The sequence below is a fragment of the Erinaceus europaeus genome, chromosome 15 (genome assembly GCF_950295315.1).
Source record: "Erinaceus europaeus chromosome 15, mEriEur2.1, whole genome shotgun sequence".
NCBI classification, from domain to species: domain Eukaryota; kingdom Metazoa; phylum Chordata; class Mammalia; order Eulipotyphla; family Erinaceidae; genus Erinaceus; species Erinaceus europaeus.
In genome coordinates this window covers 21,851,502-21,875,935 of record NC_080176.1, presented here as the reverse complement: position 1 = coordinate 21,875,935, position 24,434 = coordinate 21,851,502, and the positions used below count along the sequence as shown (strand labels likewise).

The 24,434-nt window shown below is 59.8% G+C and overlaps 2 protein-coding genes across 4 annotated transcripts; one reads left to right on the top strand and one right to left on the bottom strand.

Moving 5' to 3' along the window:
* Positions 1–2,820: 2,820 nt before the first annotated feature.
* TTYH3 (tweety family member 3) lies at positions 2,821–24,417 on the top strand. Of its 3 annotated transcripts, XR_009545005.1 has the most exons (15): positions 2,825–3,105; positions 10,213–10,382; positions 10,886–10,997; positions 11,077–11,297; positions 11,377–11,472; positions 11,841–11,913; positions 12,096–12,171; positions 15,133–15,188; positions 15,656–15,748; positions 18,964–19,056; positions 19,146–19,282; positions 20,193–20,363; positions 21,614–21,689; positions 22,008–22,097; positions 22,582–24,417. XR_009545005.1 is itself a non-coding variant. In XM_007525063.3 (14 exons), the coding sequence occupies exons 1-14, from the start codon at positions 2,983–2,985 to the stop codon at positions 22,654–22,656; spliced, it is 1,572 nt and encodes a 523-aa protein (XP_007525125.2). In that variant the 5' UTR covers positions 2,825–2,982; the 3' UTR covers positions 22,657–24,417. The 3 variants fall into 3 exon arrangements, 2 of the variants coding, with proteins under 2 accessions (XP_060029204.1, XP_007525125.2); XM_007525063.3 differs by lacking the exon at positions 22,008–22,097; XM_060173221.1 differs by lacking the exons at positions 20,193–20,363; positions 22,008–22,097 and having other exon boundaries at positions 2,821–3,105.
* On the bottom strand, positions 20,756–21,597 carry LOC107522630 (large ribosomal subunit protein eL36-like). Its single transcript, XM_060174078.1, has 2 exons — positions 21,231–21,597; positions 20,756–20,769 (listed from the first exon to the last, which is right to left on the bottom strand). The coding sequence occupies exons 1-2, from the start codon at positions 21,454–21,456 to the stop codon at positions 20,756–20,758; spliced, it is 240 nt and encodes a 79-aa protein (XP_060030061.1). The 5' UTR covers positions 21,457–21,597.
* Positions 24,418–24,434: the final 17 nt, after the last annotated feature.

Here is a 24,434-nt window from a genome sequence, read left to right as displayed (position 1 = left end):
CAGGAGCCAGAGCCCACACTCCCTGTCCTTGTAAAAAGACCAGAATGTGGTCCCCACATAAGTGGATCCACTGGGTGGTGGGTGGGGGCAGTACAGGGAGGTTGAGGCTGTCAGGGAGCTGTGCTGCTTCTGCTGACTCCCCCAAACACAGGACTTCATGCTCCAAAACAGCTGCCTGGGCTCCAGCCAGGACACCTGCATTTCAGTGGGGAGGAAGGCAAGCCAGGGCCTCAGAAGACAGCTGCAAGGGGGCCTGGGTGATGTCCCTTCCAGGTGGCCAGAGACTGGACTTGGAAGGGTGGCAAACGGCTTTCAGTCCCAGTCCTCCCCACAGGCCCCAACTCTGGCCCCACGTCCCCTGCCCAGCCGACCTTCCTAGCCCCCACCCTGCCTCCTGTCCCGCACACCCAGCCTGCGCCTTCCCTTCCCCAGCTCCCTGCCAGGAGCTGTTCCCACAATCCCAAGCTCCGTGTTAGCATTTGTGGCACGTCTGCGGGCTGGGCGGGCAGGCGGACGGTGCTTTGTACCCGGAGCCCAGGCCCCTCTGTGCCCACCAGACTCCCAGGCCCCCAGGATGGGGTGGGGGGGGGGTCAGTGCAGGGGGGTAGGCCTCCTTGTGAGTGGAGTCCTGCAGCCAGCTAGAAGTGTGGGGGGAGCAGCAACAGGGTGCAGCCAGAGCTGGCCTCATGGGGAGGTGCCGTCCCCCACTCCCACAAGCGTGGGAAAGAATGGCAGGGCGGCTGTGGCCAGGAGCTTGCAGGCTGGGATTCGCAGTTCAGAGGGTGGCCACTGGCCAGGAGGAAGGACAATGGGCTGAGGAGGGAGCCTGCGACCCCCCCCAACCCAGGGCCAGCACCCCCTGTCACCCCACAGAGAGGAGTTTGCCAGGCCCCAGGCTGGGGGAGAGGGGCCCCTCCAGGGCGTTGCACCACCACTGATGGGGGAGGAAGGGGCCTGGGTGACCTGGAGAGTTGACCCCTGAGGGAGGGAAGGGCAGTTGGGTCACTCAGAGAGGAGATGCTGGGGGTGGGTCTGTGCCAGCCCAGGACTGGCTGGCGGGGGTGGGGAGGCAGGGCAGAGACTTTGGACTTGGTCCTGAGGCCCCGGGAGCCCGGAAGCACCTGCAGGGGGGTGAACAGAAAGGACTGGCTTCCAGGTCAAAGGTCATAGGGCAAAGAGCATGGTCCCCTCTGAGCCTGGCTGCGGTGGCATCCCCCGGAGTCAGGCCAGATGGAAAGCAGGGTGCTTGACCATGCCAGATGCCTCTAGGTGGTCGGGCTCTCTCGCAGCCCTCACCCACCAGAGGTCAGCCTGGGGAATGGGGAGATGTGGTTTGTTCTTGGGACCAGGGCCTGAAGCATGAACATCTGTGTAACCACTGTGCTGCCCATCCAGGGCCTGGCTTTACTTTTTGTGGTAAAATGAACCTCATCATTTTGACATGTTCCCACCCACCTACCCCTAGAACCCAGGGCCTTGCCCTCCAGGCTACTTTTCTGTTTTAAGTTTTAAAAGTGATTTATTGGGGGTGGTGCAGTAGCTCACCTGGTTAAGCAAGTGCACACAGTAGGAAGCATAAAGACCCACACAAGGATCACGGTTCGAGTCCCCGGTTCCCCAACTGAAAGGGGGTCACTTCACATGTGGTGAAGCAGGTCTGCAGGTGTCTCTCCATCTCTCTCCCACTCTATCTCCCCCTTCCCTCTCAATTTCTCTCTGTCCTGTCCAAATAAAAAAAAAGAAAAATGGCAAAGAAAAAAAAGATTTACTTACACAAGGCTAAAGGGAACCAGAGCATCCCTCCAGTGCTTGGGACCATGGGGCTTTAACTCACCACCTCCTGCTTCCAAACGCAGTGGCCACCTCCCAGGCCCTTTGTTCTTTCAATATTTATGATGGGGGGGGCAGGTGGTGGCACACTTCGCTGAGCGCTCACATTACAGTGCTCAAGGACCCAGGTTCAAGCCCCTGGTCTGCACCCGAAGGGGGGAAGCTTCACCAGCAGTGAAGCAGGGCTGCAGGTGCTTCTCTCGTGCCCTCTGTCTCACCCTTCCCTCTCGATTTCTCTCTGTCTCTATCCAATAATAAATAGATACAATTTCTTTTAAACAGATAAGTAAATATTCGTGATGGGAGAGAGTGGCTGTGTGCCATGCAGGGGATGGAACCCGAGACCTCAAGGCTGAGAGCAGAGTCCCAGCTTTGGGCACTGCTGTGACCATCTGCAGAAGCCAAGTCTGGCGGCAGTGAGCTGGCCCCAGGTTCTGCATTCAGAGCTCCCCCGGCCACCATCCGGCAGCCCTGGCCTCTGCAGCTGTCCCCCTCTGCCGGCCTCTCTCCTGGCCTCAGGGGGAGCCTCCATGGCCCCGGAGCCGAGGACCCCACTGCAGGGCCCCTACTGGGGCCTCCCCGAACCCCTTTGGAGGCGACGACGCCTGAGCACAGACAGGACCAGCGAGCAGCCCAGGGTCACACAGCCCCAGGAGACACGTGGGGCCGGGGGTGGTGGTGGGTGGGGGGGGGGGCGGAGGGCTCCCGGAGTGGGCGGGGCCTCGCCCGGCCAGCCAATAGCGGAGTGTGAGGCGGGGCCTGTGGGTAGCTGGCAAATGAGGGCGCGGAGTGAAGAGCGAGGCTCTGGGGGCGTGGCCAAGTGGCTGTGGGTGAGACGCGAAGGGCGGGACTGTCGGGCGTCGAGCCAGTGGCAACGACGGGGCGTGGCCACACATCTCTGACAGAGGGCTCCCTGGGGGCGGGGCCCGCTATCGGCGGGCCAATGGCTGCTCGGGGGCGGGGCTGCTGCTGCTGCGGCGGCGAACAAAGAGGCGGCGGGCGGGCCGAGCGGAGCCGAGCGGAGCCGAGCGGAGCCGAGCCGGGCCGAGCCGGGCCGGGCCGGGCCGGGCCCAGGAGCGCGGGCGATGAGGGCGGCCAGAGCAGAAGCGCCCGGGCCCTGAACTCGCGCCGGCCTCAAGGGAGCCGGCCGGCATGGCCGGGGTCAGCTACGCGGCGCCCTGGTGGGTGGGCCTGCTGCACCGGCTGCCCCGCTTCGACCTGCGCTGGGAGGCCACCAGCAGCCAGTTCCGGCCCGAGGACACCGACTACCAGCAGGTGACTGGCCGGGAAGGGCAGGATCCCCCACCCCGGGGACCCGTCCCCTTATTTAGAGGGTCTCAGCACACCTATTTCAAGGGTCTCAGCCCTCTATTCCCAGGGTGTCTCAGCCCCCCTATTCCCAGGGTCTCAGCCCCCCTATTCCCAGGGTCTCAGCACCCCTATTCCCAGTGTCTCAGCACCCCTATTTGCAGGATGTCAGCTCTCTGATCTCAGGGTCTCAGCACCCCTATTCCCACGGTCTCAACCCTCCTATTCGAGGGTCTGAGCACCCCTTTTCCCAGCGTCTCAGCCCCCCCTTTTCCAGGTTCTCAGCCCCACTATTCCAAGGGTCTTGCCCCCCATTTGGAAGATTGAAGTCCTTCATCCTGAGGGTCTAGTGTCCCCCCACCCACCCACTCAGGGTCTCAGCCCCCATTGCCAGGGTCAGGGTCCACTATTCTGAGGGTCTGGTGCCCCCTCCCCAGTGCAGCAGGCCAGACCCCCCTCCTTTCACAGGAGGTCTGAATTGTCTACCACCACTGAGGGTCAGGACCCCCTCTCTGCTGTGAGGCCCCTTCCCCCAGGGTCATGGCATTCCTTCTCCTCATGGCCCCTGGCCCCCCTTCTCCAGATTCTCCCCTCCTCCAGGGCCCCCACCCCCGGGGACCTGGGCCTTCTGTAGACTCCAGCCTGCTGGTCTGAAGTCACTGCAGGGCCCCTTCCCAGGGTCCTGTGGAGTCCTCTCCCTGCCCTGCACTTCAAGTCAGTTTTCAGCTCCTGCCTGGCCCACCCCAGGGGGGCAGCCAAGTGTGCTGGACAGAACCCCTTCCTGGAGGACCCCGGGATGCAGCCCAGAGGTTATCCCTGGCCCCTTTGCCCCTGCCCGCCCACTGGGGAATCCTACCCAGTGCCCAGCTTTCAGTGAGTGAACGGCCTGGGCCGGTGCCAACCCTCGCTGACCAGCAGTGACCTCCCGCTGTGCGGCCAGGCTCATGCACACGGTGCCCCAGGGACCCTCTGCCTGCAGCCCCCTCGGGTACAGACCTGGGCTGGAGGGTGAGACCGGCAGTGGGGTTTGATTGATGCCCTGGAGCCCCAGGCCTGGTGTCATGCCAAGTCCCAGTGCCCATCCCCCCAGCCCTAGGCCAGTGCCACAGAGAGCAGGACAAGGGACTAGGCCTTTCCTTCCTGCGGGGATCAGGCCCGTGACAGCGCCTGGCGGGTGAAGGCTGCACTTATCTCGCAGCCTGCACGCCCCGTGAGAACAGAAGACGGGGCAGAAGACGGGGCTCCGGGGCTCTGTGGGCTCCCCACCCGGCCTACTTCTCAGCAGAGCAGATGGGGGTGATGGACTGGCCCAGGCATGTCTGCAGAGACAGAACTTTGCTCATACCCGCACCCCAAATTCTGCAAGCCAGGCCTGGGGGCCCCCCTCCCCTCTGTGGGCTGCCCATGGAGCAGCTTCCCAGGACCCCAGGACGAAAACCAGGGTGGGTGAGGTGGAGGGGCTTTAGTTGAGAAAGTTCTCTGTGTCTGTCCACCGTGACCCCACAGAGCTGGCCTGCTGCCCAGAGCTGCTCCTCCTCCTCCTGCTGGACGGGCAACATCCCCCCCAACCCCATCCTTCCAGCTGGGGGTGCAGGGTCTCGGGTTGGGCGCTGAGGGGGCCTGTGCATGCAGCCCACGGAAGTGGGGGCGGTGGGCAGCCCCACAGGAGCCGCATCAGTGGCCCCAGCCCTGGGGAGCCCCTTCCCCCGCGCCCGTGGGAGGCTGTGACTCCTGTGACTCACCGCTCAAGCCTCCTCTGTGCAGAGCAGAATTAGCCGCTGAATAATTCACAGGGTGGAAACCAGCCATGGCCCTGCGCCCCCGCATTCGTCCCCTGGAGGAGGCCGGCCCCCACCTGCCCACCTGCCGGCCTGGTCCCTGGCTTTCTGCCCTGGTAAAGCCGCCTAGCCTGCGGCACCTGGCCCCTCATCCTCCCGGACTGCTGGGGTCCCACGGCCCCTCCGAGAGGTGTGTGGGGAGGAGAGCCAGCCTCGCCCTCCACTGCCTCCTGCCCCCTCCCTGACACAGAGGTGATGGTGGGGGGTCCCCATGCAGCTAGGGGCGGGCGGGGGGCGGCTGCCCCATGTCCCGTGAGCTCTGAGCATTGTAGCAGAGGGTGGTAGGGGCACTGTGTTGGGGGGGTACCCTGCACAAGGGGCTGGGGAGCCTTTTATGCAAGATCAAGAGTGAGGATGGGGCTAGTGTCACCACTTGTCCTTTATCGACTCGGGAGCCAGGCAGGAAGGCCAGGCCCTGCTCACGGCATCCAGGGCATAGACCCGGGCCTCAGGCCTGCAGGTCAGCTCCCCGTGCCTGGGACTTTGCACCTTAAAGATGAGTGGTTTCAGGCGGGAGTAGATAGCATAATGGTTCTGCAAAGAGACTCTCCTGACTGAGGCTCCGGAGTCCCAGGTTCAGTCCCCTGCACCACCATAAGCCGGAGCTAAGCAGTGCTCTGGGAAAAAAAAAAAAGTGTTTTTTCTCAGACCCAGGCACAATTTTGTAGAGAGGCCCCGTAGTCACTGCTTCTGGCTGGGAGCCTAGTGGGGCCAGGATGTTCTTGTGGGCCATGTGGGGCTGAGGGGAGTTGTGTCAGTTGAGCCTGGGGCACCCCCACTGGCCTAGCTTCCACCCCCATGCATGAGAATCCACTCCATCATCCATCCTGTGTCACCATGGCAGGGTCTGTCTCCCTCCTCAGGTGTGCTCCCGTCCAGGGTGCAAGAGTGGGATGGGAGACAACCTGGGGGACTTTCTTGAGGCGGTGCCCCCTAGCCTGCCATAAGGCTGTGAACCAGGAGGACCAGGACAACTACTCCCCCACCCAGTTCACCTGGCATGTGGGCCTGCTTCCCGTTAGAGCCCAGGGGTGGAACATTCCAGGCATAGAGCCAGGCAGAGTGTGGGAAGGGTGTGTGCAAAGGCCCTGGAGCAGAAGGCCCGGAGTCCTCTGGACTAGGGGAACCCCCTCCAGTAGGGTGGGGGCTGCACGGACGGCCACCTAGAGGCCTCCAGAGCTTGCCCTACATCCTGTCTTCTAGCCCTTAAGAGCCTCACATGCCTTCTGGGTCTGTTGGAAGGCCGGTCCATGTGGGTGATGAGAGCCCTGCGAGGGCCTGTCCACACCCCCCCCCAACTCAGGGCTCTCATCACAGCCTTGACGGCTCCCCATTCTGGGTGCTGGCCCAGGGACAGTGGGGTACCTTGAGCCCCAAGTGATAGAAGCATAGTAGACAGGACCAAGCACCCTGGGGAGCTGGCGGAAGCTTCTGCAGCTCATTCCGGGGCAGTGCCCAGGCGGGAAGGCAGGGAACAGGTCCGGGTCCTGGGTGAAGGGTTGGCCTGTCCCCTGGGCTCCTAGTTTTCGTGTCCCAGCCTGTGCTGCCCTGCTCTGTGCAGGGATAGGGGCAGCTGGCGGCCAGGAGCTCCCAGGCAGGCCTGGCCCTGACCCCAGCCACTTCCCCTCTGCCAGCTGGGTGGCTGGTAGGCCCCTCCGCTGTGGACTCTGCCCCAGCACTTCCCTGTGGGTACTGGCTGGGGGCAGGGGGTGGGGGCTCTGCCCAGGCCTCACTGCAGAACAGGAAGCGAATCTACCAAGGGAAGCAGGGTCCCAGATACGGGAAGTTTGCCTCGAACCCCAAAGCCTCGGGGTGACTTCAGCCCCGAGCTGGGTCAGCACACGTGGTCTCATGTGACCCCCATCTTGGCACGGTCAGGACCCGCAGACCCTCAAGGGACGCCTGCCTGGAGGCTGTCCCCTTTCTCTGTGGATAGGGCCCAGAGGCTGTGGCAGACCCCCACCCAGACGAGAAGTGGTGTGTTGCTTTGAGCCCAGGCCGTGGAGTAGCCCAGGCCGAGGTAGAGCAGGGCATAGGCTTGTCTGTTGTCACGCTGGGAGCTGCTGGCGCTTGGGAACAGAAATAGCCAAGCTCGACCCACTGCAAGGCTGAGGCCACTGCTGTTGTCTGTCCACCCCCCTCCTCCAAGGGGCCCACCCCCAGTGCAGCCAGTGCTCTGAGTGCTCCTCCCTCCCCAGCCAGCTCCCGGGCTCACCGCGTGCAATTCCAGGGACCCTAGCCTGGCTCCCCTGTGCAACCTCTGCTTCTCATTTCTTTTTTCTTTTAAACTTATTTATTATTATCATTTTTAATATTTATTACCTTTTGTTACCCTTGTTTTATTGTAGCTATTGATGTCGTCGTTGTTGGATGGGACAGAGAGAAATGGAGAGAGGAGAGGAAGACAGAGAGGGGGAGAGAAAGACACCTGCAGACCTGCTTCACCACCTGTGAAGCAACTCCCCTGCAGGTGGGGAGTTGGGGGCTCGAACTGGGATCCTTACACCGGTGCTTGAGCTTCGCGCCACGTGCGCTTAACCTGCTGCGCTACCACACCTGACTCCCTGCTTCTTGTTCCTGACTGGCTGGTCAGAGCCTTGGCCACGTATGCTGAGGTTGGGGGGGTGTGTGTGTCTGCGGGCCGTGCTGCCAGCCCAGCACCCAGCACCCAGCACCCAGCCCAGCACTCAGCCTAGATTAGTGGCAGCCTTCTGCAGGGCTCAGCCTGGCCTGGGAGAGCAGGGCGGAGACGAGGGCAGATCCCACCTGTGGCCGTGTGTTGGGGGGTGGGGTGGGGAGCAGCTCTGAGCTCAGGGGCTTGTCTGCTGGGAACCCCACTCCCAGAGCACAGCTCACCCCCTCGAAGGTGTCCAGGTGGGGTCTTCGCCCCCCCTTTCCCTGCAGGAGTCCCGGAGGATGCTTGGTCCTGGCTTCTGCTTTCACTGTCCACTCCGTGAACACTTGTCCAGCTCTTTGGGTACCTGCTGGCCCCAGATGGCTGTGTGAAGAACCCCAGAGCCTCTGCTGGGTCCTGCACCCCTGGGAGAGCCAGAGGGCAAGTGGGGTGCTTAGGTCTCCCCCACCCCGGAAAGGCAGCTGCCATGAAAACTGGAGTGTGGGGGCCCTGTCCTCTGACATGGGTCCCAACCCAGTGAGGGCTCTGGGAGCCTGGAGCAGGGAGGGGGCTCAGTTCTGTGCCGCCCGCCGGCCACAGCCGCAGTCAGGATGTGGGCCTGGGCCTCTCGCCTCGGCTGACCGAGAGCTGACATCACTCCGTCACAGACGGAAAATTCCATGTGGTCAGGCCCAGATGCTGACCATGCAGTTCCCATTCTCTCTCCCGATGAATAGAACCCGCACCAGGGACACCCCCCTCCTGTTGGGGCCCTGCCAGCAGGGAAGGGGGGTGTGGTGCAGGGCTGAAGGAAGCTGGGCCTGGGTGGCTGTTGGGGGGCAGCAGCCGGCTGGGTCTGGGGGCTCTAGGGCTGAGGTCCAGCTGGCCTGCCTCAGAGCAGAGGGGGCTCCCGGCCTCTCCCACCTCCTGTCCCTGTGCAGCATGGGTGTATGTCACGTGTCCCCTTGTCCTGGTGCTCAGGAAGGACACATGCCCAGCCACTAGGTGGTGTGGTGTGGTAGCTCAGTAAAGCAGAGTCTAGGACTCCCAGGCTTGGGAACCCAGGTTCTTTCCCTGGCACCAGCATAAGAGCAGTGAGTGGGTCTGTCTGTCTGTCTGTCTCTTTCTCATTCAGCAGTGGCTCACAGTGGGCAGTCACTGGGGTAGTCACAGCCAGCATGGGGGCCCTGCGGGGGGGGGGGGGCATCTCCCATGGTTGACACAGAGGAGACTTCTTGATGCTCTGCCAGTTCAGGCCACCCCTGGGGGGGGAGGGAGGAGCTGGCAGGGTAGCCTCAGGCCCCCCCCACCCTCACCATGCCTACCTTGTGGGGCCATTTTCCTCGCCTGTCCAGAGGGGCCATGTGGGCCTGGCACTAGGACTCACCGCAAGGCAGGGTGGGCAGTGTTGGGGCTCCCTGGCTCTCCTCCCCACCCCCCGCATTGGTCAAAGCGTCTGGACCAGAGACAGGACCCTGAGAAAGCAGAGGACACCTAGCTGGGAGCTTCTGGGTATCACCTGAGTGTGAGGAAGGGGTTCTCAGAGCGGCCGCAGGTGTTGGGGACAGTGCCAGCACTGGTGACAGGGAGGCATGGACAGCACAGGGTGGCCAGGGACTTTGCGGGAGCCATGACCATGGGCACTGTGCCAAGCACCCTTACAGTTGGCACCTGATCGGGGAGGGAAGTAGGCTGGAGGGTGCTGGATCCCAGCACCCTAAGTTGAGCCTCTCCCATGCTGCCCACCTGGCCTTGTGACCTCAGCCATCCCCTACCTGCTATTTATTTATTTATTTATTTATTTGTTTATTTTTACCAGAGCACTGCTCAGCTCTGGCTTATGGTGGTGCAGGGGATTGAACCTGGGACTTTGGAGCCTCAGGCATGAGAGTCTGTTTGCATAACCATTATGCTATCTACTCTCTGTCTTAATTAAATTTGTTATTGGATATAGAGAAATTGAGAGGGGAAGAGACAGAGAGACACCTGCAGCCCTGCTATATCACTTGTGAAGCTTTCCCCCTGCAGGTGGGGAGCAGAGGCTTAAACCTGGGTCCTTGTACACTGTATAACATGAGCAGTTAACCAGGTGTGCCACCGCCTGGCTCCTACCTGCCTCCCACTGCAACTGTCCTGGAAGTTGCCTGGGAGGCTGCCTGGGCTGGGGCACAGGTGTCTGGGCCTCTGTCTGTGCCTCCCCAGGGGCCCGGAGTGACACCCGGAAGGTGCCTGCAGGTGACAGCTTCTGCTCCCCAGGCAAGGGAGGGCCCCTTCCTCAGAACTCTCCAGCCAGTTTCTCTTGGGGATGAAGGATGTGCTTCAGCAGCTGGAGGCCCGGGCTGTGTCCCCATTCCCTGCCCCACCGGCCTCCCCACCTGAGCCCACACCTGGGGCCAGGGGTGCTGGGACCCAACCCACAGTGCCACGTTTACAGCCCCTCCCTCCCGAGACCCTGAGGGTCAGGGTGAGTCACCCCTTTGTACACCAGGGGTCAGCCAGCGCCTGTGCCCGGGCGGGTGCAGCAGGACCTAGGTTCAGGCTGGGGGCCCAGGAGGGGCAGGTCTGAGGGAGGGAGGGAGGGGACGCCCCCGCCGTGTCACTCAGCCCCCCCGACCCCCACAGGCCCTGCTGCTGCTGGGGGCCACGGCGCTGGCTTGCCTGGCGCTGGACCTGCTTTTCCTGCTCCTCTACTCGTGCTGGCTGTGCTGCCGCCGCCGCAAAACAGACGAACACCTGGACGCAGACTGCTGCTGCACAGCCTGGTGTGTCATCATCGCCACGCTGGTGTGCAGGTGAGGGCAGGGCAGGGCAGACTTCCTCAGGGGTGCGTGTGAGGGCTGGGTGGGGCCGGGGCCGTGACATCATCGCCATGGGTGCAGGTGGGGGAGGAGCTGGGCATCCTCGACAAGGGTGCAGGTGTGAGGGTGGGGGTGGGACCTGGTGTGTCGTCGTCTCCCGGCAGGTGTGCAGTGGGGTGGGGCCTGGGACCACATCATGGGTATGCAGGGGTTGGGGTCTGAGGGGCTTAGGCGTGCAGGTGAGCAGTGAGGGTGGGACCTGGCTATGTAGGGTGGGGCTGAGTGGGAGTTTGAGGAGGCAGCCGAGGAGGGCAGACAGGTTCTGGGGGGCCCAGGCCTGGTTGGGGGGTGGCCCAGGAGACAGGAGAAGTGAGGAGGGCAGGCTGGTGGAGTCAGGGTGACAGGACGTGGCACCATGGCGGCCGGCCCCACGGGGACTGTCGGGATGGTCCCCACCCTCACGCCCCCCGCCCTCACACCCCCCACCAACCTGGCAGCGCTGGCATCGCGGTGGGCTTCTATGGCAATGGGGAGACCAGTGACGGCGTCCACCGGGCCACCTACTCCCTGCGCCACGCCAACCGCACAGTCGCTGGGGTCCAGGACCGAGTGAGTAACTGCATGCCCTGGGGGGGGGTAGGAAGGGGCCGTCTCCCGCCTGGCCTGCTCAGCTGTCCCCGCCCGGCAGGTATGGGACACTGGGGCATCCCTGAACCACTCGGCAGAGCCTAGCCTGCAGAGCCTGGAGCGGCAGCTGGCCACGCGCCCCGAGCCCCTGCGTGCCGTCCAGCGACTCCAAGGGCTGCTGCAGACGCTAGTGGGACACACGGCCGCCATCCCCTTCTGGAGGAACTCGGGCGTGTCTCTGGACGCCCTGGCCCAGCAGGTGGATCTCTATGACTGGTACAGGTGCGTCCTGGCCTGGGGCTGGGCGGCCACATTGCTGCATGGTGGGTCCCCTCGTCCCAGCACTGCCCCCGTCCTGCAGGTGGCTAGGTTACCTGGGGCTGCTGCTCTTGGATGTGGCCATCTGCCTGCTGGTGCTGGTTGGACTCATCCGAAGCTCCAAGGGTATCCTGGTCGGGTGAGTCTGGGTCCCGGGGAATCTGGGCCCTGGGGGTGTCTGTGCCCGAGCAGGGTGCTGCAGGTAGGTCAGCTCTCACCTGAAGGCCCCCTCAGAGCCCTTTCTCCAGACCCCATCCTCTGGGACACCAGAAGGGATGCTGAGCCACCATGGGAAGCAGTGGGGTGCAGGGAGTGGGGCTAGGCCTCTAGGTGGGGCAGGGGGCATCCTGAGAGGCTCAGCATAGGAGGCTGGAGTGGAATCTTCAGGACAAAACAGGACCCAGGAGGCAGGTCACCCCCTACCCCCCACCTCTGTACCCCCCCAGCCTGCCTCGGGTGTTCTAGGTGCAGGGATGCCCAAGGGTGCTGACTGCCCTCTGCCTCCAGGGTCTGCCTGCTGGGCGTCCTGGCCCTGGTCATCAGCTGGGCCACGCTGGGCTTGGAGGTAGCCGTGTCTGTGGTGAGTGATGGGGCGGGGTGGGTAGGGCCCGCACATGCTTCCCAGAGGGTGGGCACCTGTCCGTGGCACACAGCAAACCACTGTCCCCCAGCTCCACTGTGACTTCCAAGGGCAGGCTGTGTCCCTGGGGTGGGGCCCAACCTGAGCGCCCCCCTTACTTGGCCTACTCTCCCCACTCCCAGGGCTTCAGCGACTTCTGTGTGGATCCGGACACGTACGTGACCAGGATGGTGGAGGAGCACTCTGTGCTGAGCAGGGGTGAGTGGACACCGGCCGGAGTGGGGGCCCCGGGAAGGAGAGGCCTGAGCTCCATGTTCACAGGAAGCCCCCCCAGGCCCCCCACCCAAGAGCAGGGGCAGCAGGTCCCATGCTTCTCCAGATCTGAGTCCCACCTGAAAGCCAGGTCTCTGGGCCCAGGCCAGTTCTGTGGGGGACAAGGGCAGGGCACATGCCATCTGGGGCCTCATCCCTCCGGAAGCCACATAGCTCTGGGGCCTGGCAATGAGCAGAGGGTGAGTCCAGCTTGGGCAGCTGGGAGGCTGTGGCCCCACACAGGCCCCCAGGATGGGGACGGAGCCCAGCCTGTCACAGCGCAGAGTTCAGGCCCAAGGTACCACCACTTTATGACAGAGCTGGGTGATACAGGCTGGTCTCCCAGAAAAACAAATAAATTAAAAAAAAAATTTTATCTTTATTTATTGATTGGATAGAGACAGCCAGAAATTGAGAGGGAAGAGGGTGATAGGAAGAGAGACAGAGACACCTGCAGCTCTGCTGCACCACTCGAAAAGCTTTCCCCTTGCAGGTGGGGACCGAAGGCTCAAACCCGGGTCCTTGAGCACTGTAACAAGTACGCTCAACCAGGTGCGCCACCACCAGGCCCCAGTAAATCTTTAAAAGAAAAAAATTGGGAGTGGAGATAGATAGCATAATGGTTATGAAAAGAGACTCTCATGCCTGAGGCTCCAAAGTCCCAGGTTTAATCCCCTGCACCACCATAAGCCAGAGCTGAGCAGGTCTTTGCTGTTTCTCTCTGTGTCTTTCTCTCTCTGCATCTCTGTAAAAGAAAAATGAAATAAAATAAAATAAGGGAGCCAGGCAGTAGCGCAGCAGGTTAAGCGCATGTGACAAGAAACACAAGGACCAGTGTGAGGATCCCGGTTCGAGCCCCTGGCTCCCCACCTGCAGGGGAGTCGCTTCACAAACATGAAGCAGGTCTGCAGGTGTCTATCTTTCTCTCCCTCTCTCTGTCTTCCCCTCCTCTCTCCATTTCTCTCTGTTCTATCCAACAGCAACAATAATAACTACAACAGTAAAACAAAGGCAACAAAAGGAAATAAATATTTTTAAAAAAATCTTCAATTCGAGCCCCCGGCTGCCCACCTGCAGGGGAGTCGCTTCACAAGCGGTGAAGCAGGTCTGCAGGTGTCTATCTTTCTCTCCCTCTCTCTGTCTTCCCCTCCTCTCTCCATTTCTCTCTGTTCTATCCAACAGCAACAATAATAACTACAACAGTAAAACAAAGGCAACAAAAGGAAATAAATATTTTTAAAAAAATCTTCAATTCGAGCCCCCGGCTGCCCACCTGCAGGGGAGTCGCTTCACAAGCGGTGAAGCAGGTCTGCAGGTGTCTGTCTTTGTCTCCCCCTCTCTGTCTTCCCCTCCTCTCTCCATTTCTCTCTGTCCTATCCAACAACAATGACATCAATAATAACTACAACAACAATAAAAAAACAAGGGCAATAAAGGGGAAAATAAATAAATAAGAGAAAATAAAATAAAGTAAAAAAGAAAATAAAAAAATTAGGGGCCAGGTGGTGGAGCACCTGAGTAAGTGCCCACATTACAGTGCCCAAGGACCCAGATTCAAGCTCCCAGTCCCCACCTGCAGGGGGAAGCTTCATAAATGGTGAAGCAGGGCTACAGGTGTCTCTCTGTCTCTCTCCCTCTCTATCTCCCCTTTCCTCTCAATTTCTCTCTGTTTTTATCCAATAATAAATATAATTTATACAATTAAAAAAAGAAAGAAATTGGGGATTGGCTGGTGGCGCAGTGGGTTAAACGCATGTGGCGCAAAGCACAGGGACTGGTGTAAGGATCCTGGTTCGAGCCCCCGGCTCCCCACCTACAGGGGAGTCGCTTCACAGCAGTGAAGCAGGTCTGCAGGTGTCTATCTTTCTCTCCCCCTCTGTCTTCCCTTCCTCTCTCCATTTCTCTCTGTCCAATCCAACAATGAACAACATCAACAATGGCAATAATAATAACCACAACGAGGCTACAACAACAAGGGCAACAAAAAGGGGGAAAAAATGGCCTCCAGGAGCGGTGGATTCATGGTGCAGGCACCGAGCCCAGCAATAACCCTGGAGGGAAAAAAAAAAAAAAAGAAAGAAATTATGGGTGTGGTAGGTCATTTAACCCTTAGAGAGCACACACTTTTATTTATTTTATTGGCTAGAGACAGAGAATCTGAGAGGGGAGAGAGACAGAGGGACACCTGTAGCCTGCTTTACTGCTCCTGAAGTCTCCCCACTGTGGGTAGGGGAGCGGGTGCTTGAACCTGGGTCCTTGTGTGTGGTGACATGTGCTCAACCAGGTGCACCACCACGTGCCCCCCAAAGGACACATTTTACCCTCAGCAGAGCCAGGGTTCGAGCCTCCAGCCATCACATTCGCACCTGCCTAGGGGACACATTTGTAAGCAGCGCTTCAGGTACCTTTCTCCCCATCTGCTTCTCTCAGTTCACCTCTGTCCTATAAAATAATAAATGAAAGGGGCTTGGCGGTGGCACACTGGCTTAGTGCACATAGTACTCATCACGAGGACCCGAAGGAGGATCCAGGTTTTAGTACCAGCTCCCCACCTGCAGGGAGGGGAAGCTTCACGAGCGGTGATGCAGGGCTGCAGATGTCTCTATCTCCCTCCTCTCTCCATTTCTCTCTGTCCTGTCCAATAAAATGGAAAAAATGGCCGCCAGGAGTAGTGGGCTCTTAGTGCCGGCACTGAGCCCCAGAGATAACTCTGGAGGCAAAAAGTAATAAAGAAAGGAGTCTTTTAGTAGTAGTAGAACATGCAGGCACTGAACCCCATCGGTGAACCAGGTGGCAAAAAAAACCCGAGCTTCACACGGCTATACACACAACACATGCAACACATGGCTGTGCTCACCTGCACACACCTGCACACGGCCTCGAGTCCTCACCTGACCCTCCCCACAGACATCCTGCAGTACTACCTGGCCTGCTCTGCCCGCGCCGCCAACCCCTTCCAGCAGGTGAGCCAAGGGGCTGCCCTGCCCTATGGGCCCAGTCCATGCCCCCTGCTCCTGTCCCTCTGCCCCCTGCCCCCTGTCCCTGGGAGGCAGGGTGAAAGCAGTCTGTTGAGCCAGAACTGGGGGGCAGAGACTCAGCCCCCTGGAGTTGCCTCCCAACTGACACCCCAGGAGCCGGGGGAGGGACAGCAGGACGTAACTTAGTGCCCCTGGGGGACTGCGTTTGCCCTCCCTGCAGGGCTGGGGAGGGGCGGTGGAGTGACCGCGCCTAAGGGCCTCACGGCAGTTGGGGTGTGGGACTCTTGGAGATGCTCTGACACCCCAGCCCCCACAACTTGACCTTAATCTGCTGTGAGGAATTTGGGTGTCCATTGTGGGGAAGGGCCCCAGGAGGGTGTCTGCGGGCTGGGTGGGCCCCTGGGGGCAGAGCCTGGGGTGCGGGGGCCCCTGACCAGCCTCTCGGGGAGCAGAAGCTGTCACGCAGCCACAAGGCACTGGTGGAGATGCAAGATGTGGTGGCCAAGCTGCTGCGGACGGTGCCCCAGGAGAGCCCGGCCAGCAAGGTGAGATGGGGTCCCCTCCCTGCACCCGCAGGAGAGCCCAGCCAGTAAGGTGAGACGGTCCTGCCGCCCTGCCCCCAGACTCCGTGGTCTGTTTTTAAAGATGACGTGTTCTTTTCCTTAGAGTTCTCTGCAACAGGGGGGAGTGGTGAGCCCAGCAGGCAGTTCAATGGGTAGAGTGCCTGCCTTGCTTTGAGAGGCCCTGGGACCATCCTGTCATCACACAGCACCAGGGGCTTCATGGTTGGTGGAGCAGAGCTCTCCAGAAACACATAAAGGGGGTGGGGTGGATGGGCAAGTGAGACTCACCCAGTTGAGATGGCATTCCACCCTGCATGGGGACCCCATGAGTAGCCCCGGCCACCACGTGGGCCCCCCCCCTCTGCCCCCTGCCCTCAGCCAGGCCAAGGAGTCAGCTCAGCAGCTGGGGCATGGGACTTGGCAGGCTGGGTGTCCTGGTTCCATCCCCAGTACCACAGTGCTGCTGACTTTTTTATTTTTAAGTCTTTATTTATTGGATAGAGACCATCAGAAATGCAGAGGGAAGGGGAAATAGAGAGGAAGAGAGAGACACCTGCATCCCTGCTTCACTGCTGCAGGTGGAGGACCTGGGGCTTGAACCTGGGTCCTTGTACATTGTAACGTACCCTCAGCCATTGCAGCACCACCCGGGCCTGAAGATTGTTTTGTTTTTATTACCACCATGGTTATATCTGGGGGTCAGTGCCAGCACTACGAATCCACTGCTCCTGGTGGCCATTCCCCACCCCCATTTTAATGGACAGGACAGAGAGAAATTGAGAGAGGAGGGGGAGATAGGGAGAGAGACTGACAGACCTGAGGCCTGCTTCACCGCCTGTGAAGATTCCCCCTTTCAGGTAGGGTGTGGGATTTGAACCTGAGTCTTTGTGCTTAATACTATGTGTGCTTAACTGGGTGCATCACTGCCTGGCCCCTGGTGCTCAGACTTTTTTTTTTAATATTTTATTTATTAATGAGATAGGAGAGAAAGAACCTGACATCACTCTGGTACTTGTGCTGCTGGGGATTGAACTCAGGACCTCATGCTTGAGAGTCCAACGCTCTATCAAGTGAGCCACCTCCCAGACCATACTTCTTTTTTTTTTAATTATTTATTTATTATTTTCCCTTTTGTTGCCCTTGTTTTTCATTGTTGTTGTAGTTATTATTGTTGTTATTGATGTTGTTGTTGGATAGGACAGAGAGAAATGGAGAGAGAAGGGGAAGACAGAGAGGGGGAGAGAAAGACACCTGCAGACCTGCTTCACCGCTTGTGAAGTGACTCCCCTGCAGGTGGGGAGCCGGGGGGTCTCAAACCAGGATCCTTTTGCCGGTCCTTGTGCTTTGCGCCACCTGCACTTAACCCACTGCACTACCGCCCGACTCCCTTTTTTTCCTTTTAAAATTTTTTTCTTTAATTTATTTTTATTTTTTTCCCTTTTGTTGCCCTTGGTGTTTATCATCATTATTGTTGTTGTTATTGCTGTCATTGTTGTTGGACAGGACAGAGAGAAGTAGAAGAGGAGGGGAAGACAGAGAGGGAGAAAGAAAGACACAGACCTGCTTCACTGCCTGTGAAGCGATCCCCCTGATGTGGGGAGCTAGGGGCTTGACCCAGGATCCTTATGCCAGTCCTTGCGCTTCGCACCATGTGCACTTAACCCGCTGCGCCACCGCCTGGCTCCCGGTGCTCTGATTTCTGTCAATAAGTAAAATAGCTGTTAGAACACTAAAAATAAAGACACACCAATGTCAAGCAGCAGTGGACTGGCAGGTGAGGGAGGCCTGGGTCTGTGTCCAGAGAGGTGAGAAAAATTAATAAAACGGACTGGGGAGACAGCATCATGGTTCTGCAGAAGACTCCTGCCAAGGTCTCGGGTTCAATCCCCAGCACCACTGTCAGCCAGAGCTGAGCAGGCCTCTGGCCTTTGTCTGTGTGTCATTTTCTGTTTCTCTCACTAATTTTTTTTAAATTGGGGGTTAGGGGTGGCACACCGGGTTAAGCACACATAGTACTAAGCGCAAGGATCCATCTGTGCAAGGATTTGGGTTCAAGCCCCTGCTCCCCACCTGCAGGGAGGTCATTTCACAAGCGGTGAAGCAGGTTTGCAGGTGTCTCTCTGTCTCTCTCCCTCTCAATCTCCCCCTCCCCTCTCAATTTCTCTCTGTCCTGTCCAATAAAATGGAAGGGAAAAAATGGCCTCCAGGAGCAGTGGATTTGTAGTACCAGCACTGAGCCCCAGAGATAAGCCTGGAGGCAAAAAAAAAAAGTTTTTTTAAAGATTTTCTTTTTAAAAAAATTTATTCCCTTTTATTGCCCTTTTTTTATTATTGTTGTAGTTGTTGTTGTTATTGATGTCATTGTTGTTGGATAGGATAGTCGCTTGTGAAGCGACTCCCCTACAGGTGGGGAGCTGGGGGCCAGGATCCTTATACCAGTCCTTGTGTTTTGTGCCACGTGTGCTTAACCTGCTGCGCTACCGCCTGACTCCCCCCCAGATTTTTTTAAATTAATTAAAAATATCAAAAATAGGGAGGTAAATAGCATAATGGTTGTGCAAAAGACTCTCTTGCCTGAGATTTCCAAAATCCCAGGTTCAGTCCCCTGCAAGGCCATTAACCAGAGTTATGTAGTGCTCTTGTAAAAAAAAAAAATTAGGGGCCAGGCAGTAGCACAGCTGGTTAAGTATATGTGGTGCAAAGCACAAGAACTGGCATAAAGATCCCGGTTCGAGCCCCTGGCTCCCCACCTGCAGGAGGGGGTCGTTTCACAGATGGTGAAGCAGGTCTGCAGGTGTCCATCTTTCTCTCCCCCTCTGTGTTACCCTCCTCTCTTCATTTCTCTCAGTCTTAACCAACAATAATAACGGCAAAATGGGGGGGGAGCCTCCAGGAGTAGTAGATTCATAGTGCAGGCACCAAGCCTCAGTGATAACCCCGGTGGCAAAAAAATAAATAATGATAAAATATCAAAAATAAAGAAATACAAGGGGGTCGGGGGCAGGAACAAAGGCAGGAGCAAAAGATCCCCTACTCTAAGACCCCTGGGAGAGTAAGCACAGCCCTCGTGGCCTTGGCCAACTCTGGGGTCCCAGCTCTGACATCCAGGTGCCCCAAGACCCGACCTGGAGTGGGTGGGCAAAGCACCAGACCCGCAGGCTTGCCGGCTGGGTGCTGACGGGTTTGGGGTGTCCCAGGACCCCCTGCTGCGCGTGCAGGAGGTGCTGAACGGCACGGAGGTGAACCTGCAGCAACTCACAGCCCTGGTGGACTGTCGCAGCCTCCACCTGGTGAGGACCCCGGGGCCGGGGGTGGCTGGGGCCCTGCAGCGTCTGGGCGGGAGGGCCCTTACCTGCTGCCGTCCGTCCCCTGGCCCCAGGACTACGTGCAGGCCCTGACCGGATTCTGCTACGATGGCGTGGAGGGTCTCATCTACCTGGCCCTCTTCTCCTTTGTCACCGCCCTCATGTTCAGCTCCATCGTCTGCAGTGTCCCCCACACCTGGCAGCAGAAGAGGTGAGGGGCCACGGGGGAGGGGAATGATGGCGTATGGTTGAGCATATATGTTACCATTCTCAGGGACTCGGGTTCAAGCCCCCGGCCCCCACCTACAGGGGGAAAGCATGTGTGTGGTGAAGCAGTGCTGCAGGTGTCTCTCTGTCTCTCTCCCTTTCTTTCCCTTCCTTCCTTCTTTCCTTCCTTCCTTCCTTTCTTTTCCTCCAAGGTGCTAGGAGCCAGCACTATGAGTCCACTGCTCCTGGCGGCCATTTTTTTCTATTATACTGGATGGGACAAAGAGAAATTGAGAGGGGAGGGGGAGATAGGGAAAGAGAAAGACACCTGAAGACCTCCATTACCACTTGTGAAGCTTCCCCGCTCCAAGTGGGGAACTGGAATCCTTGTGTGGGTCCTTGAGCGTAATACTATGTACACTTAAGGTGTGCCACTGCTCGGCCCCCTCTCTCCCTATCTCCCCCTCCTCTCTCAACTTCTCTCTGTCCTGTCAAATAGAAGAGAGAAAAAAAAATGTAAAAACGCCTCCAGGAGTGGTAAATTCGTTGTGAGGCACCGAGCCCCATCAGTAACCCTGGTAGCAATAAAAATAAAATAATTAAAGGGGATCAGCACATGTGTCACAGTGCGCAATGACCTGGGTTCAAGCCTTCGTCCCCCCTGCAGGAAGAAGGCTTCACAAGTGGTGGAGCAGGTCTCCAGGCGTCTTGTCCGTCTCCCCTTCCCTCTCCATTTCTCTCTGTCCTGCCCAATAATAAAAGCAATGGCCCCAGGAGCAGGGTTTGCCAGGCAGGCCCTGGCCCCACCACAACCCCGGTGGCAGTGAGGAGACCTGGGAGGCGGCAGCTCAGCCCCTCAGCCTGGGGCTGGGTCACCTGGGGCAGCAGGCAGTTCTGAACGGGGTGTCCCTCAGGGGCCCGGAGGAGGACGGGGAGGACGAGGCACGGGGCCCCCGGCAGCCCCACGACAGCCTGTACCGCGTGCACATGCCCAGCCTGTACAGCTGTGGCAGCAGCTATGGCAGTGAGAGCAGCATTCCCGCCGCGCCCCACACCGTCAGCAACGCGCCTGTCACGGAGTACATGTGAGCGGCGGTGCATGAGACGGGCGGCGTGGGGCAAGGGGTTGGGGGACACGGGGGCATGAGATGAGGGCACAGGGTGGAGGATGGGGGCTGGGGGACATGAGGAGATACGGGGGCACAGGGCTGGGGGAATGCGGCTGGGAGACATGGGGAGGGGACACGGAGTGCATGGGGTTGGGGGGTATGGGGACATAGAGGACATGGGCATAGGCTTGGGGGACATGGGGTCATAGGGAGGGGCAAGGGGCTGGGGGACATGGGAGGGGGCCTGGGGACATAGGGGCACATAGGGAGGGGACACAGTACTGGGAGGCATAGGAGTACGGGGCTGGGGACACAGGTTGGTGGACATGGGTGGGAGGCATGGGGCTGGGAGACACAAGCTGGGGGGCTTAGGGAGACAGGACTAGGGGACACAGGGTGGAGTACACAGGGAACATGGGTATGTGGGAGCCTTTTTTTTCACAGGCAGCACGTTTATTGGGGGAGGGGCGGCGGGGCTCTGTCTTTCTTGGCTGCTGCCTTATGCATGACGGCCAGCACGTTACTCAGCTTTTGGCGTGGATGTAGGTCCCCACCCACTCCTTTAAAAAATTTTTAAAAATATTTATTTATTCCCTTTTGTTGCCCTTGTTGTTTTTTATTGTTGTAGTTATTGTTGTTACTGATGTCATTGTTGTTGGATAGGACAGAGAGAAATGGAGAGAGGAGGGGAAGACAGAGAGGAGAGGAGGAGAGAAACACCTACAGACCTGCTTCACCGCCTGTGAAGCGACTCCCCTGCAGGTGGGGAGCTAGGGTCTTGAACCGGGATCCTTACGCCGGTCCTTGTGCGTGGCACCACATGTGCTTAGCCCGCTGTGCTACAGCCCGGCTCCCCCACCCACTTCTTGATGAGCTTGAGCGCGCGCTTGTCCTTAGAGACCTTGAGCAGCTCCATGGCGCAGCGCTCATATGGGGTGGAGCCGCACACCTCATGGGTCACGTCCCGCACGAACTCGGTGTGTTCGGTGAGGCGCCCATGGTGGCGGCAGTGCCTCGGCTGGTTCACGTTCTTGGTCACCTTGTGGCCCTTGTGGAGGCCGACAGCCATCGGGTTCTGGGCTGGGTGCTTCCAGCTGAGGAGAGTGTGTGCGGTGGCTGTGGGTCTTTACAGCACTGGGGGAGGGGGGGGCACTGCCTCCCCCGGCCCCCGAGGGTGGTGGATGAGGGTCCCCAGAGCCTGGCCCACAGCCCCTCACATCCCCCAGGAGCCAGACCACCAACTTCCAGAACCCTCGCTGTGAGAACACCCCCCTCATCGGGCGTGAGTCCCCGCCACCCTCAGTAAGTCTCGGGGCCGGGGGCGGATGGGGTGCGGGCCCGCTCTGGGAGGGGCCTCAGGGCATCTGGCCTGACCGTGGAGGTAGGGTACCTGGGCCGCAGTGAGCAGTGTGGACACTGCCTGGCCGCCACCCTGCTCTGGTTGAGTCTGACTCTTCCGGGACTCAGCCGTGGCTGTTGGGACCTGGGTGTGCTGTGTCTGAGCTTCCTGGGGCCCTGCCTGCCCCACCATGGCCCTCCTCCAGCCCCTGGCCTGTGGGGCCCTGGCACCCAAAGTTGAGGCCACTCTCTCTCTCTCCCCGCTCCCCCCGGGCCCTCCAGTGCCCAGGACCCTGGCGGCCAGGCGGGCTGGCCTTTTAAGCCCACGGACAGTGCCGGGTGGCCAGGGTGGCCAGGCCCGCAGAGTGACAGGTACTGAGCTGCCGCCCTGCCCGCCACACCGCCTCCTGCCTGTGCCCGGTGCTCACGCCTCCCCCTCCTGCTGGCTGGGGCTGCAAGGCCGAGGCCAGGGTCCCACAGGCCGCCAGGCCCCTCCCGTAGACCCAGGCTCTGCCAGCGGGCTGCATGTCGGGGCCGAGGTGTGGGCACCAGCTGGCCAGGCCTGCCCCATCCACTCGGCTCTGGGATCTGGCACCTGTCCCTGCATGTCCTCAGAAGGCGCGGTTCTGAGCCCACCGGTCAGTGCCCCTGGCTGCCCGCTCTCCCCACAGGAGGACACCGGGGTCAGTGTGAGGCCTCGGGCTGCTCCCAGGCAGCGGGTCCTCACTCTGCCTGGCCTGGCGTCCCTGTGGCCACGGCGGGGGCACTGCACAGGCTCCTAGCTGGCAGGAGACCTCTGCCCGCTGTGCTCAGGGATGCCCGTAGCATCACTTAGTGCCTCTCCTTGTCCCCCCAGTACACTTCCAGCATGAGGGCTAAATACCTCGCCACGAGCCAGCCTCGCCCCGACTCCAGTGGAAGCGGCCACTAGCCACCCGCCAGCCCGACTGCCGCGTGCCAACACCCCACTCCATGCAGCTCGGACAGCCCCGCCCGCCTCCCCCCTTTCCCACAGGGCATGGAGACCCGCACCCTGACTCGGCCCACTCCTAGATGCTTCGTTCCCCCCTCATCCCACAGCACGCTGGCCTTGAACCCGTCTACAGCTTCCTCCCCGCAGCCCCCACGAACATCCGTGGCTTCTCAGCCCACAGGTCCCTTCTGCAGGCTCCAGTGAGGGAGCGCCCCCTCTCCCTCCCCACCTCGCTCTCCACACAGCACCCCTGCCCACCCCTTGCAGGTGGAGGCAGCTGGAGCCCCACCCTCTCGGTGCCAAACATCCCCCCCCCCCCGCCTGACCCTAACCTGATTTGTCACCTGCAGGGCTGCAGTACTGGCTGTTCCCCACCCCCCCATTCCCTTTGCAGCTGGACAGGCCATACCTGGAGCCTGGTTGAGCTGACCATGATACATACACACACACACACACACCCAGGACTAACCACTGCCCTGCCCTCCCCACCCTGGGCCTCCAGGTGGGAGAAGGGCTGAAGGAGCCACTTTCTGGGTGCTGGGGGTGGGGGGACTCTGTGACTCAGAGTGAGCGTCCCTGGGGCCCACCCCCACCCCCCTGTGACAGATGCCCCGAAGGTGCTCTTGGCATTAGTGTACAATGTTTGCTGTGTCCTGATTGGGTGGGGGTGGGGGCTCCCCACTCAGGACGCGGGCCTGGTGTTTGAAGCCGGGCCCACGGGGACTCCCCCTCCGGGGGACCCCCCTTTTCTCTGTGCTGGTGTCTGGGACCAAAAGGATAAGTGGCCACTGGCTGGGTGCCCCAATCCTGGGCACAGCCTCTGACCTGGGAGGAGATGGAGATGGGCAACTCAGGGGTGTCCTGGGGCCCAGTTAGGCCTCGGTTCCCCTGGGGGGCACTGTGACCCAGACCCCCATGGGGTGTCGGCCCCCCCAGAAGCACAAGGCCACCTCAATGTGAATGTATATAGCATTAGAGGCCCAGCCTGCCCAAGGCCGGCAGGGGACAGGGTGCAAGCCCCAGCCTCCCTGGTGGGGTGGGGTGGGCTGTTTTCTCCTCTTAAGTTTTCGGGGTCTCCTTCCTAGCCACTGTAATCTCAGACCCCCACTCCCATATCCACTGACCCCCCAGGGCAGCAAGGGCTAGGTTAGCAGGGAGATGAGGGCCAGCTGGGACAGAACCCTCAGCTGGGAGGCAGGTGGGGGAGGGTGGAGAATGCCCTAACTGGCCTGCCATCCTACCCCACCTCACTATGCAATTCTGGTCCAAACCCCCCTTCTGTCCACAGGAGCCGGGTCCAGTCCCTGGGGGTGGGGGTGACCCCTGGCCCCTCTGGGTTGTGGCATGGGGCAGGGAACCAGAGCTTGTGAATGGGGGTTTTGTTTTGTTTGCACCTGAGGTGTGTCACCACTTTCTGTACATCACATAGAATGCCTACCATTCTGCCCCCTCTCCGCGCCCACCCTGACCCTGGGGCTGAGGCGGAGGCTGTCCCAACCTACCCAGGACCCTGTCTCTATGTGCTGTCGCTGTGGGTTTTTTTTTTTTCTTCTTTTTTTTAAACTGGGCTGGGGGTTGGGTTCTCATTCTTGGGGGCTGAAGGCGGGGGGGGGGCTTTATTTTTCTTGGCAAATACTGAGAAGACCTCGTCCGTGTAATTTCTGTGGTTTCTATTCAGTTTGGGTATCATGTTTTAAAATAAAATTGTTTTGAAAAGCAGGTCTCTGTCCCTGAGC

What these genes read in the sequence shown, in the direction of transcription:
- TTYH3 (XM_007525063.3), top strand. Translation starts at nt 2,983, where the DNA reads ATGGCCGGGGTCAGCTACGCGGCGCCCTGGTGGGTGGGCCTGCTGCAC. An exon ending in TCCAAGGGTATCCTGGTCGG is followed by an intron (nt 11,473 to 11,840) that starts GTGAGTCTGGGT and finishes CTCTGCCTCCAG; the next exon opens with GGTCTGCCTGCTGGGCGTCC. An exon ending in CACACCTGGCAGCAGAAGAG is followed by an intron (nt 19,283 to 20,192) that starts GTGAGGGGCCAC and finishes GGTGTCCCTCAG; the next exon opens with GGGCCCGGAGGAGGACGGGG.
- LOC107522630 (XM_060174078.1), bottom strand. Translation starts at nt 21,456, where the DNA reads ATGGCTGTCGGCCTCCACAAGGGCCACAAGGTGACCAAGAACGTGAAC.